The sequence below is a fragment of the Pteronotus mesoamericanus genome, unplaced genomic scaffold, assembly GCF_021234165.1.
Source record: "Pteronotus mesoamericanus isolate MK-2021 breed Mesoamerican mustached bat unplaced genomic scaffold, CSHL_Meso_final scaffold_408, whole genome shotgun sequence".
In the NCBI taxonomy this organism is placed as follows: domain Eukaryota; kingdom Metazoa; phylum Chordata; class Mammalia; order Chiroptera; family Mormoopidae; genus Pteronotus; species Pteronotus mesoamericanus.
In genome coordinates this window covers 2,200,004-2,212,299 of record NW_026555315.1, presented here as the reverse complement: position 1 = coordinate 2,212,299, position 12,296 = coordinate 2,200,004, and the positions used below count along the sequence as shown (strand labels likewise).

At 63.6% G+C, this 12,296-nt stretch overlaps 1 protein-coding gene across 1 annotated transcript; it reads left to right on the top strand.

Moving 5' to 3' along the window:
- Positions 1 to 7,502: 7,502 nt before the first annotated feature.
- C1QTNF1 (C1q and TNF related 1) lies at positions 7,503 to 11,813 on the top strand. Its single transcript, XM_054593370.1, has 3 exons — positions 7,503 to 7,689; positions 9,136 to 9,275; positions 9,801 to 11,813. The coding sequence occupies exons 1-3, from the start codon at positions 7,505 to 7,507 to the stop codon at positions 10,349 to 10,351; spliced, it is 876 nt and encodes a 291-aa protein (XP_054449345.1). The 5' UTR covers positions 7,503 to 7,504; the 3' UTR covers positions 10,352 to 11,813.
- Positions 11,814 to 12,296: the final 483 nt, after the last annotated feature.

Below are 12,296 nucleotides of genomic sequence, written 5' to 3'. Positions count from 1 at the left end.
AGAGGGCCGGGGCCCGTGTGAGTGGCCCCGACTTCCACAAGCCGAGAAGCGCAGGGGGAGCGTGTGTGGTGGGTGCCGGGGAGGAAGACAGTGAGCTAACCGGGGTCCAGGGGCCTACGGAGGAGCGGGAAGATGTCCCAAAGGCGGTAGGGGACCTGGGTCCAGCCAGAGCTGCCGACGGAACTTCTGCCGAGGAGGAGCCTTCTCCCCGCCGGGCTGTCTTGGGGGGGGAGGTGCGAGCACATCTCCATTTTGTTTAGTGTAACTAACTTAACCAGCCCCATAGGCTTGTGGCTACCGCCCTGGAGGGCACAGCCCTGGCTGAGCCGGCTGGTGGGGGGGGGCGACCTGGGGAGCGGTCTGCCCGCAGGGGCCACCGTGTGGGAAACAACAGGCAGAGGGGGCGTTCGGGGGAGCAGAGCTGAGAGCCGAGGACGCAGCCTGGAAAGCTCGTCCCTAGAGGACGATGGCGGGGCTGGGGGCCACGAGGCCGTGGTCAGTGTAGGCAGCCAGCCGCCATGCCCGCGGAGGAGGAGGGCAGAGCGTGCTGGGGGTCAGGGACGTGGGCGGGGGGGGCCCGAGCGCCTGGGCCAGGCCGGGAAGCAGGGCTGATGGGGCGCTGAGCTGAATGCTATTCTTGACCTAAAAGCCAGTAGGCACAGGACAAAGGTCTCTCGTCGAGCTTCCTCTGGAGGTGGCTGTAAAGTGCTAGGGGGACCTCCAGGCCCCAGAACCCCAAAGACATGCTGGTTTGCGAGAGGATGGGGGTGGGGCGCAGGCCCTGGGGCCCCAGGTTCTCTCCGCCCCGTCCTGGGGTCGGTCAGCAACCTGAGGCCGGCTCGGCGGCGGGGCCGTGGGCGGGGGCCAGGCCACCTGCGCGCGGGCGCGCGGGGCAGCCCCGGCTGTCACGGCCCGCTCGCTCACGCGGCTCGCAAAGCAGTGGCCAGCCTGCCGCCCGAGGCCCGCAGCTGGGAGGTGATCTGAGGACAGTGCCCAGTGAAGGAAATCTTTGTTTGCGCGGGGCGGCTCGAGCTGTGGAGGCCGGGCCTGCTGGCCAGGTGCCCCTGGAGGCCCGCCACCGCCCCCACGCGGTCCCCCGTTTGCAGGGCCTGGGTGGGAACTTCTACTGTGTCCACGCTCAGCTCCAGGTGAGACACGCTGGCCAGGAGTTGCCCCCGGAGAAGATGGAGGTGTTTTAGGATGGAGGGGGTGTCTCGGCCCCTCGTTCCTTCCCTGTTTCTTCGGGAGCCAGACCTCATTCCTACGTGGGGAAAGGAAACCCTGCTTATCACTGGAAAGCCCCATCTTATGCCTGGCTGTGGGGCCTGAGGGTAAACAAATAAACACCCAAACCTTAGAAAGTAAACCCTCCTCCTCCAAGCCAGAGAATAGCTTCCTGGAAAAAGAAAGAGCGTCGGCCAGCACGCGATGGCGTCCGATGGCGCCAGGCGCCCTGTCTCTTGGCACAGCTCCCTCCAGTCGACCTGGGCTCCTTTGACAAGGGACCCCGTCCCGTGCTGCCCCAGGGTCTGAGGCCAGCTGGGGCGGCCCCGCCACCGACGGGAAAATCCAGTATGGAAGGAGCCTGGAACCCGGGAGCAGATGTCGCCCACGCTGCCTGCCGCCCACCCGTTGGCAGGGATCAGTCAGTGGACAAGAAGCGGGACAAATGCCTTCTGCGGAAGAAAGCCTGACCGTCGTCGGGGCTAGAGGGCCCCTGTCCCCTTGCTGGGTCCCCAGGGTCGGAACCCAGGAGCCCCTGCGGCAGCAGGGCAGCCCTGAGCGCCGCTCAGCGGGGGCCGCAGAAGAGGGGGCGCCTCAGGTGCCCACTCTGGTTAGAGGACAATGGCGGGGGCGGGGGCAGGGGTTGAGGGGGTGCCCACCGGTAGCTCAGCGATTGGATGCTGACCCTTCTTGGAAATTGCACCCTTGACCTAGAGGACGTCAGATGGGGAAGAAGGTCTTACCTGATGCCCAGCTTCCTCGGGAGAGGCAGGCATAGGGTGGGGCTGAGGTGCAGGCCCTAGACAATGGGGCCTGGGGCACAGCCAGGGCTCCTGGAAAGCATGGGACATGGGCCCGTGGCGGAGAGGAGAGACCTCCAGGAGGTGGTGAGAAGGGCCGGTGGCTGAGTCAGTGTCGCGGTGCAAGAGAGGAAGGGGCTGTGAGGGCTCCTGGATTTCTGGCTGTGCCTCGTGGCTGCCCCCTCCCCCCTGCCCCGCCGGCCTGGCTCTGCTGGGCGGCTGTCCGTGCGGCTCCCTGCAACGCGGCGAAGCTCTGCCCCGGCCTCTCCAACATGGTGGCCGCCAGCTGCGTGTCGTATGGGGAGCCTAGGGTGTGGCTAGCCTGCCCAAGGAACTGAACGCTGAATTTTGTCTCATTTTCACGTTTGGTGCAATATCACACGTGGCTTATGGCCATCGTACCGGAGAGCACCGGCCTCAATTCAAGGTCTGCCGCTCGGCCTTTGGCTGCAAGCGGGGGCGCCTGGAGGGGGCGTGTCTGTCCCCTTCGCTGGACCACGATCCTCCTGAGCTCACGGGTCAGGCACCGACTCTGGGGCCCTGTGCGTAAGGCAGGGCCACTCACGAGCCACACCCGCGTCGGATTCTCTGCCGAGAGGGAACGACGCGGGCAGCCGCCTTGCCTTCGGAATGTCCAGGGAGATGCTTGGCCTCCTCCCTCCCGGGGCAGCTGGCCACCCAGGGACGACTGAGGAGAGGGAAACCCATGTTTACAAAACTCTTTTGTCAAAGGGCACTTTGCTGGGCGCAGCACGAAGACAGAGTGCAGACACGTGGCGCCTGAGCTCACGGAAGTGACTGTGGGAAGCTGGCAGGGCACCTTGGAGCTGGGCGGGGCCGAGGCCGTGGGACCGCCTGCCCGCAGCAGGGACCTGGGGTGCGCCTGCGAACGTGGTCTCCTCAGGGTGGGCGGCCCGGCCCACACAGGCCTGCGGAGGGATAAAAGTTGTAAACAAGAAGGCGTCCTCAGGCTTCCTGCCCTTCCCCAGACCCCAGCGGCAGCCCGATTACCCCTTCCGGCCACCTACCTCCTGTAAGGGGTCCCTTCCTTGCGGGGGGCGGGGCAGCTGGAGGCTGAGCGGGAGGGTGGCGGCAGAGCCACGGGTCCGAGCTGCAAGGTGGGCGGGAAAAGACGTCCCGGGATTGCCGTGGAATCTGGCAAACGAACTTCTTCACAGGGTTTGGGAGAGGCAAGTCCAGAACTTGAGTCATGTTGGAATTGACCTCAGATGCCTTGACCACAAGGCAGCCCGGAGACCGGGCCACGTGGGGCCAGATCCCCCGGGGGAGTGCTTCCTGGACCTGGCCCCGCTGAGCACGGCACATTCTTCGACCTCCGTTCCTGGGGGCAAACCTCTCCCACGTGGGGGGTGTCTTGGGTGGAAATGGCTCGAGGTGGCTGGAAGCCAAGTCTGGTTGGATGCTGGACAGTTGTGTGACTCAAGGAGCATAATGCCGTGGTGCCGACTTTGCTGCCGGGCTCGGTAAAATGGTGCTGAAGATATTTTTGAAGGAGGAAAGCTCTCATTCTGGTTTGCTTTGGCTTCCAGAGAGGAGGTCCTTGGGGAGGACCTCCAGCCTCCGCGGCCCTCGCTCTGTCCACCCGGCGCCTGCGGCTCTTTGTTGGGCCGTCACATGCTTCTGCCTCCCTGACACTGTCACCCCCGAGCCAGCGGCGCCCTGGCCCCCACCTCCTCTGATCAAGGTATAGAAAAGCCCCTTTCCATCCTAGAAACAGACATGCAACCTGTAAAACGGTGCTTCGATGCGGGGGCGGTGGAGCGCTGATTCTCCACGGTGTGGGGGGGCGGGTTTCTGCCTCCCGGGAGACACGCGGCAAACTGGCGACACTCTGGGTGTCCCAGCCGGGGTGGGGGGCGCCGCCGGCATCAGTGGGTGGAGCCTGGGGAGGCTGCTAAATATGCTACCACGCAGGGGACAGCCGCCCAAGCAAAGAGTGGTCCAGGCCCAGACGTCGGTGCTGCAAGGCCGAGACATCCTGGGGACAGAGACGCCCAAGGGAGCTTTTCACTTCCTTCTGTTGTTTCCTGCTTTTCCAAAATGAATTATTCTGGATTCCTGCCCCCCACCCCCACACCCCCTGGTCAAAACGAGTTTAAAGAAAGGAAAACCTCTTTTCCTTTTAGGTGATGCAAGCTTGGCATTTCAAAGAAACAAGTGATTATTAAGGTGCCAAGGGAAAAAAGGAAGTACAGAAACAGGGAAATCGACCAATTCAGAGAATCCGATTTGACAAACGCTTGCCAAGCAGCAGCCAAGGTCAGGGTGCTCAGGGTGCTTGGCTGGCCCCAGGCGAATGGATGATGTTCCCAGGCCAGAAGAGGCCCCGTGGGCTCTACAGAAGCTCACAGCCCGGGCAAAACTGCGGACGAGACAACCTGAAAAACAAACGTGAGGAAGAGGAGGGAGGGGTTTGGCCCAGCGGGGGTCTGGGAAGACGTCAGGAGGAATATGAGGCGCTGTGTTGGGTCTCAAAGACCAGGGAGGATTCTGATGCGATCTGAGGGCGGCTTGTCGGGTTCAGATCCCTCCCTGCTTCCCTGGCGCTTTAAAAACGGGGCGATCTTATGCCAATTGACTTCTCTCCGCTCCTGCTATAAATTGGGTGTCGTGATGAATGTGTATTGTCTGCGGAGCAGAGTCACCGCGGGTTCACCGAGGTCTGGGATGGGGTCAAGCGATTACTGAGGACGTGTTTGCAGGGCGAACCCCCACGGCGGGGGTTGAGTGGGCGCTGCGTGCTGCCGGCCCGCCCAGCAGCGCCTGGGGCCTGCCACCACCACCGCGGGTCCCGCCAGCCAGGTTGCTAGGAGAGAGGAGGAGACAGAGCCCTCTGGGCCGGGGGGGGGGGGGGGGGGACAGGGCCCTCCTGGGGGCGGGGACAGAGCAGCTGGATCTGTGCCTGGCGTTGTCGTGTGGCTGGATTGTGTGGCCCTCAGATCAGCCACAAGGGCAACCCCTGGGGCCTTTTTGAAAATGCAGATGCTCACAGCCCTGCCCAGAACCCCTGAGGCAGAACCTGCATCTTGACAAGATTCCCCAGGTGATGTGTGTGTACGAACATCTGGGAGGCAGGGAGCTGGAACCTGGGGGAGGGACGCAGTGTGTGCGGCTGCAGGGGGGGCGCGGGGGGGGTGTCGGGCTTGCGCTGTCAAGAGCGAGAAGTGACAGGTGGGTAGGTATATAGGTAGACAGATAAAATTTTATTTTATTTTTTAAAGATTTTATTTATTTGCTTTTAGGCAGAGAGGAAGGGAGGGAGAAAGGCAGGGAGAGAAACATCACTGTGGGGTTGCCTCTCATGCGCCCCCTGCTGGGGACCTGGCCTGCGAGCCAGGCCTGTGCCCTGACTGGGAATCCACCAAGACCTTGGGCTCACAGGCCGGCTGGGGCAGACGGATTAAATTTTAATATGCACTTACACATGAACATACATGCATTCACGCTATCTTTGGCCAGTGGAGGGAGGTAGTAGAGAGCTTGAGTGGGGTGGTCCCGGCAGTCTTGGTCAGTGGGATGGTGTCTGGGCCGGATGCTTGGCCGGTAGAGAACTGGGGGGGGGGGGGCCCAGAGACTCCCCTGTGGTGGAGGGGTGGGGCCATGCAGAGGTGTGTGTGACCGGGAAGAAGGGGTGCCTGGGGGTGCGGCCTTCCTGGCTCTGAGTCTTCTCACACCTGCCTCCTCTGCCCCAGGCCCGGGCTCCCGCCCTCGGCCTCCCTCCCATCCCCTGGGCTCGGCTCGGGGCCTCTGCAGAGCTGTAATGGGAGCCCCCAACACGCAGTATGGAGGGCAGAGCCCACAGTCCGCCCAGCGGAGAGGGCCGTGCCCTCCCCGCCAGGCCTCTGCGCAGCGGGGCGTGGGGAGGAAGCCCACGGCTTCCTGGGCCTGTGACAGGAACTGTCACCTGGGCAGAAAGTCACTTGCAAAAACAGAACTCTGCCTCAGTGCTTCAGTCCCCCCAGACATCACCGTGGATAAAGGAAAGGTCAGGCGTGCGGCTTGGGAGATGGCCTGCGCGTCTGGCCGGTCTCGCCGTTGCTGCCTGGCCCCACCCCTCGCGGGGCCGGTGGTTTCATTCCCACCGGGCAGCGGTTCCGTGCTGGGCAGCGGAGGCACTGGCTTGGGTCCCCATAGGTCCTTTGAAGTGGTAGACTGTGAACACAGGTGGGTGAGGACTGACCGCCCTTAGCTGGGGGGATCCTCTAACTAAAAACCAGGGGGGCGTTTCGTCTCTTAGGCCCAAGCACTGCCCGTTAATGGGCTCACTGGAGACCCCTCAGTGGACCTCTCTTTCTGGAAGGACTGTCTCAACCCTGGATGAGGCGGGTCCTGTCCACGGCTTTGCGGAAGGCACGGTCATCGTCCCTGGGGTTGCCTCCATGGACAATGACCGCTGGCTGGGACTGGGCCAAAATTACCCTATTTTGCTGTATATAATGAGCACTCACATTTTTGGCCCAAACTTTCAGGAAAAAACATCTTTCGGTTTAATTTTTTTAATTCAGTTTTTTATTTACTTATATTTAGAAACAAAACCAATGATTGTATTCCAGGGTATTACTTTGCATATGGATGTCGTTATTGCTTTCTAGAGTTACACTTTTAACGCATAAGCGTAAATAAATTAAAAACATTTATCTAAATAGGGGATCGGTACTACTGATGTATAGGGCACATCCTTATTTTCCCCTAAAAAAATTGGGCAAAAGGTGCGCATTACACACGGCAGAATACGCAGCTGCTGCAGCGTGCTCCCTGACGCGCCCCCTGGTGGCCACGGAGCAATGTGTCGCCACCAGCCTCCTCCCTCATTTTCACGGTACAGGCTGGGCGGAGTCCCTGGACAGGGACCACCCAAACTCAGTCGGGATTTGCTCATTGTCTAATAGGGATGACAAATGACCGTCTGTGGAGCCCAGGGGCTAAGGGGTCCCTTCCTGGGAGGCCTGGCGGGCTCGGGGGGCAGCTGGGTGCTCCCAGGCTTCCTGGTGAGGCTGAGACTCCAGGGGTAGGTGGTGTGCACATGGGTTCCGTAAGCGTGCGTGGGAGCATGCGAGTGTGAGTGTGCCCGTAGGTGTGCGAATGTGAGTGTGGGTGTGAATGCGTGTGTACAGGTGGACTGAGAGTGTGCTGAATGCATGCGGCAGTGTATGAGCAAGTATGTGAGCATGCCAAGCATGTGCATGTGTGTGCATATGTAAGTGTGGTTTTGTGCCTGTGGCCGTGTGCGCTTGCGCATGCGCACTTGTGGGTGTGAGCATGGCAATGTGTGTATTGTGTGATTGTGAGCATGTGTGTTGTACGTGTGAGCGCGAGCACGCGTGGGTGCGGCTGGGTTGCTTCCCGGTTTCGTGTGTCCGGCGAACACCGTGCTTCTCAGATGTTCCCCGGCGGAGCCCCTGCTGACCTGACCCGCCTTCCCCGCCCCCCGTGTCCCTCCCTGCAGGGCACGGCGGACGATGGGCTCCCACGGACCTGGACTCGCGCTGGCGTGCGGCCTGCTGCTGGCCTTCGCCTGTGGTCCGGTGCTGGGCCGCCGGCCGCCTGACCAGCAGGACCAACAGGAGCTGCAGGGGACCCAGGAGCCTCAGGGGACCCAGGAGCCGCAGGGGACCCAGGAGCTGCTGCTGGACCACATGGAGAGGTGAGGCTGCCTGTGAGGCTGCAGGCGTGTGTGCAGGGGAGGCTCCCGGGGCTCCCCCTTGGCCGGGCTGAGTCGGGGCCCGGGCGCCCAGGGTGCCTCTGCCCCTCTAGATGCAAAGGAGCTGCATTGAGGCGGAGGAGCCCCCCTCGTGGGAGCTGGGCCCGGGGGGGCGACCAGCCGCGTCCCCTTTCACTGCCCCGGGCACCTTATCGGAAGAGCACAGCAGTGACGCAGCCTCCTTCTGACCCCAAGGGAATGTGGCTCTGGGAGGGGCTCTGCAGCCTCGTCCTTGACTAAAGGGCACAGCAACTGCCCCCTCAGGCCTTCAGCATCCCCAGGCTCACTCTGACCTTCGAGGAGGTCCGCCGCGGTTCCCAGAAACAGGAGCCGGGACGATGCCCAGGCCCTGAGCACTGGGTCCGGCTGCGGGCGGGGGAGGAGCACGGGCGCCCGCCAGGGGGAACGGCATTTCTGGGAAGGTTACGGGTCCCTTCCAAGGCATCGTCCCCAGATGCGTGACCGTCAGCAACGCAGACGTCAGGCTATTGCGCATATTTTGCAGGGATCCACAAAATGTTTGGGATTCTTCCTGAAAATGTCATTCATCAAATGCGAGGCCTTAGATGCCCCGGTGGCGGCGGAGGGCGGCTCCCCGTTCCTTCGTTGTGTCTGAGCGCCGGGCTGATGACGCCCAAGGCTTCGGACTGTCCTCAGAGTGCACAGTGGGACTGCACGGGACTCGGGGCGAAGTGGCATCGCCCCCTTTTCATTCAGCGGACACGGGCTCGGTGCCTGCGGAGCGACTGGCCGTCAGCTAGGCCCGACCCTGGCCTCCAGGGATGCTGAGGCTGCGGGGGGGCGGGCTTGGCCCAGCGCAGCCTTGGGGGGGCCCACGGTACTGGGGAGGAGGAAGTGGACAAGCGCCTGTGTCTTGAAGGACACACGGGGCAGTGTGGTGCGTTGCCACAAGGTGGCAGTGTGGGGCTGCCACCGTCCGACCTGCCCAGGAGACGGCTTCAAAGGTCAGCTTGTAAACTTAGAGTCTCCGGCTGCTGCAGCTCAAAGGGACCCCAAAGATGTAGCTGGATGCTCGCATTTACAGTGAGTCGGCTTCACAGAGCATCTTCTAGAATCCTGGACGCATGAAAGGGACAGCCAGTTGCAGCATCGTCACACGGTGTCTGAAGACCTCTGCCCCCAGGGGCCGATTTCACCCCTCAGCCTCTGTCTTGCAAAGCCTCCCGTTATTGCTGTTCGTGTGGTGACTGTTTCCACCACTACTTTAATGGCTATTAAGAGGGGGCAGGGGGCCCTTTCCCAGGCCCCGTGGAGGGTCCCGCACTCCCTGCGAGCTGGCGGGGCTCTGTGGGAGGCTCTCCCGGCAGGACAGAGGGGTTCCGGCCTTGGCAGCCTGAGGCCCTCACTGCGACGTCTTTATTCCCTCAGGGCGGAAGAGGAGCATGAAAAGTACAGCCCCCCACTGGGCGAGGAGCCCCCTGCTTCCCGGTGCTATCGCTGCTGTGACTCCGGTGCCCCTGTGTACCCCGCCGTCCCGGTGCCACAGATCAACATCACCATCCTGAAAGGTCAGGGCGCTGCGTGCGAACGTGGGGTCCTCCAGGGGGCTGGGCGTGCGTGCCCAGTGGGGCGGAGCGGCCCAGGACGGCTCCCTCCCCTGTGGTCCCGGGGGAGGAAGAGGCAATTCTGTTTCTGGGGCTTTGGCCGCTTTCCCAGAGGGGAGCGTGGACCTCGCCCCCCGGGGCCCCTCGGCGGGCCTCTGGGAGCGGTGCTTCGAGGCTCAGGGCTGCCCCGCTCCGCTGTCCGCGTGCCGGGGCCCTGTGCACAGCAGGCAGCCCCGCACGGCCCACGGAGTCGTGCTGGGGAGAGAGGGGACTGGGCCACGCCGGCCACGCGGCCCATTGGCGCAGAGTGAGCCCTGGCCTGCACGCAGCGCCTGGGGCCTTTGGACAACACCCTCCGTTCCCTTCTCTTTGCCAGGACTTCCCAGAGGGAAAAAAGGATGAAGGCTTCTGAGTGCAAACAGAACAATCGTTGTGGCCGCCACGATTGTTCTGCTTGCTTGATGCCACATGCTTTTCTGTCCCTTTTAGGTGAGAAGGGTGACCGGGGACTTCGGGGCCTGCAAGGGAAATACGGCAAAACGGGTGCGGCGGGCGCCCGGGGCCATGTGGGACCCAAAGGGCAGAAGGGTTCCATGGGGGCGCCTGGGGACCGGTGCAAGAACTACTACGCGGCCTTCTCGGTGGGCCGCAAGAAGCCCCTCCACAGCAACGACTACTACCAGACGGTGATCTTCGACACGGAGTTCGTGAACCTCTATGGCCACTTCAACATGTTCACCGGCAAGTTCTACTGCTACGTGCCCGGCATCTACTTTTTCAGCCTCAACGTGCACACCTGGAACCAGAAGGAGACGTACCTGCACATCATGAAGAACGCGGAGGAGGCGGTGATCCTGTATGCCCAGGTGAGCGACCGCAGCATCATGCAGAGCCAGAGCCTGATGCTGGCGCTGCAGGAGCAGGACGAGGTGTGGGTGCGCCTCTTCAAGGGCGAGCGCGAGAACGCCATCTTCAGCGACGAGTTCGACACCTACATCACCTTCAGCGGCTACCTGGTCAAGCACGCCGCGGAGCCCTAGCCGCCCGCCCGCCCGCCGGCCTCCCGCGGCGCCGCCAGAGGCTACCTCCTCTTCCGCCCCCGCTCCCGCCCCGCGCTGGACCCCTCGGTCCAGCACCAGGCCGACTCCACCAGCTCATCCCCCGGTCTGGGCTGCCCCGGTCCCCACGTCCCCAGCTTTGGCAATCGACACGAGGCCCTTCACGGGAATGGGAGGGACAGGCGGCTGGCGGGGCCCCAGGTCCTGCTGTCTCCGGAGAGGAAATCAAGGGGGTTGGGGACGGGCACCTGCGAGAATGGAGGGACCTCCAGCTCCCCTCTGTGGACACGTCCCTAAGGGACCCCTGCCCAGCACCCAGCGACGTGCGGGGTGTCCCAGCTTAAGTCATCCTTGCTCCTGTCACTCACAGGAACTATGCAACTTCCAAAAGCAGAGCCGTGCACGGTGACCACGGGGGAGGGGGTGCGCTGCTGCCTTCCCGCAGGCCCCGGGCCCCCGGGACGCTGTCCCCCCAGAAGCGGCAGGAGACCCCCGAGAGGGGGCCATGTCTGGCCTCCTTCTTTTAGGCCACGTGTGCACCCTCCTGTGGGAGAGCCGGACAGATGTCCACAGCCTGTGGACACCTCTGTGGCCTTGCCCCAGGGTTGAGGGGTCTTTCTGAGCCACAGCAGTGGGGGTGTCGGTCTGAGGAAGCAAGGGTCTGCTCCCCGAGGGACAGCCGGGCGCTGGGCCTTGGGCTCCGTGCTGGGGAAGCAGCCCGCTCGGGGGAGCCCACAGGCCCGGACAGCAGCGGGGGCCCGTGGGGGCCCGGAGCTGCGGCGGTTTCTGTGAGGAGCAAAGCCCAGCGCCACCGAGGCGGAGCCACACACCCCGGCATGGCCTCCGTGCCTGTCGCCCCGGCATCGGCTTCTGTCCCCCCTCCCAGGCACGCCCCCCACCCCCCATGGAAGGCGGCTGGCCTTAGATCCTACAGCAGCCATCACGGTCACAGGCCGTGTCCTCTGACCCCCGGCACGGGTCCCGGATTCCCATCTCACAGAGGGCTCTGCCCCTAGCCCCCGGCGCCCTCCCGCGGGCCTGTGACCCGCGGCCGAACCTCGACGCAGGAGAGAGCCGGGCGGGGCTGGAAGGTCCCCCTCTGCCTGCCTCAGGGCTTCCGCAGGGCTCAGTCCCGGACACCGGGAGCCGGCCCGTCCCAACCAGTGGGGCCAGAGCCCCTCTCCGAGGTGCTGTGGGACGCCCGGGCGGGCGGGCTGCTGCGGCTCTGGTGCTCTGGCCGGCGGCCGACTTTGGCCCAGCAGCCTTCCCGCCTCTCATGGCCACTCTCCCACCTGCCCGGCCTCTGAGCCCCTCCAGGAGGCTTGCCGCCCACCACCGGGTGGCCCTTGCTCTTGAACGATGCCTTGGCCCCCCCGGGCCTGGCCAGGGGGTCCGGGGCCCACATGTCCCTCCCTCCGAAGGACTTCTGCCGGTCAGATGTTTGGACCCGCGCCCCACGGCGCACCTGCTGCTGCTTCCTGCTCTCCTGACGCGCTCTCAGAAAACATTAAACTTGGAATCCTGTGTTTCAGCATCGACACCTCCTTTGGTCATTGAACCCGCCTGCCCCCACCCCTGAGCCCTACCTTCTGCCTGTGGGAGGCCTGGGGACATCGGAGCCCTGCGGGAACAGGCGGGGCCTGAACCACCTTTCTTTCTGGGGTGGTTTCATAGGCTCAGCCGGATGCGGCCCCAGGGGACGACCTGTGCTTGGTGGGGTCTTTGAAGGTCAGGTGGGAGGCGGACTTGGACAACTGCGTTGGTTTCCTGGAGCTGCTGTGACAAACCACCACGAGCCCGATGGCTTCGAACGAGGGAGACGCGTCCTCCCACCGTTCTGGAGGCCGAAAGCCCAAAATCCAGGCGTGGGCAGGGCTGCTCCCCACCCCAGCCCCCAGGTCTGCAGGGGAGGGTCCCCCTTCGCTCC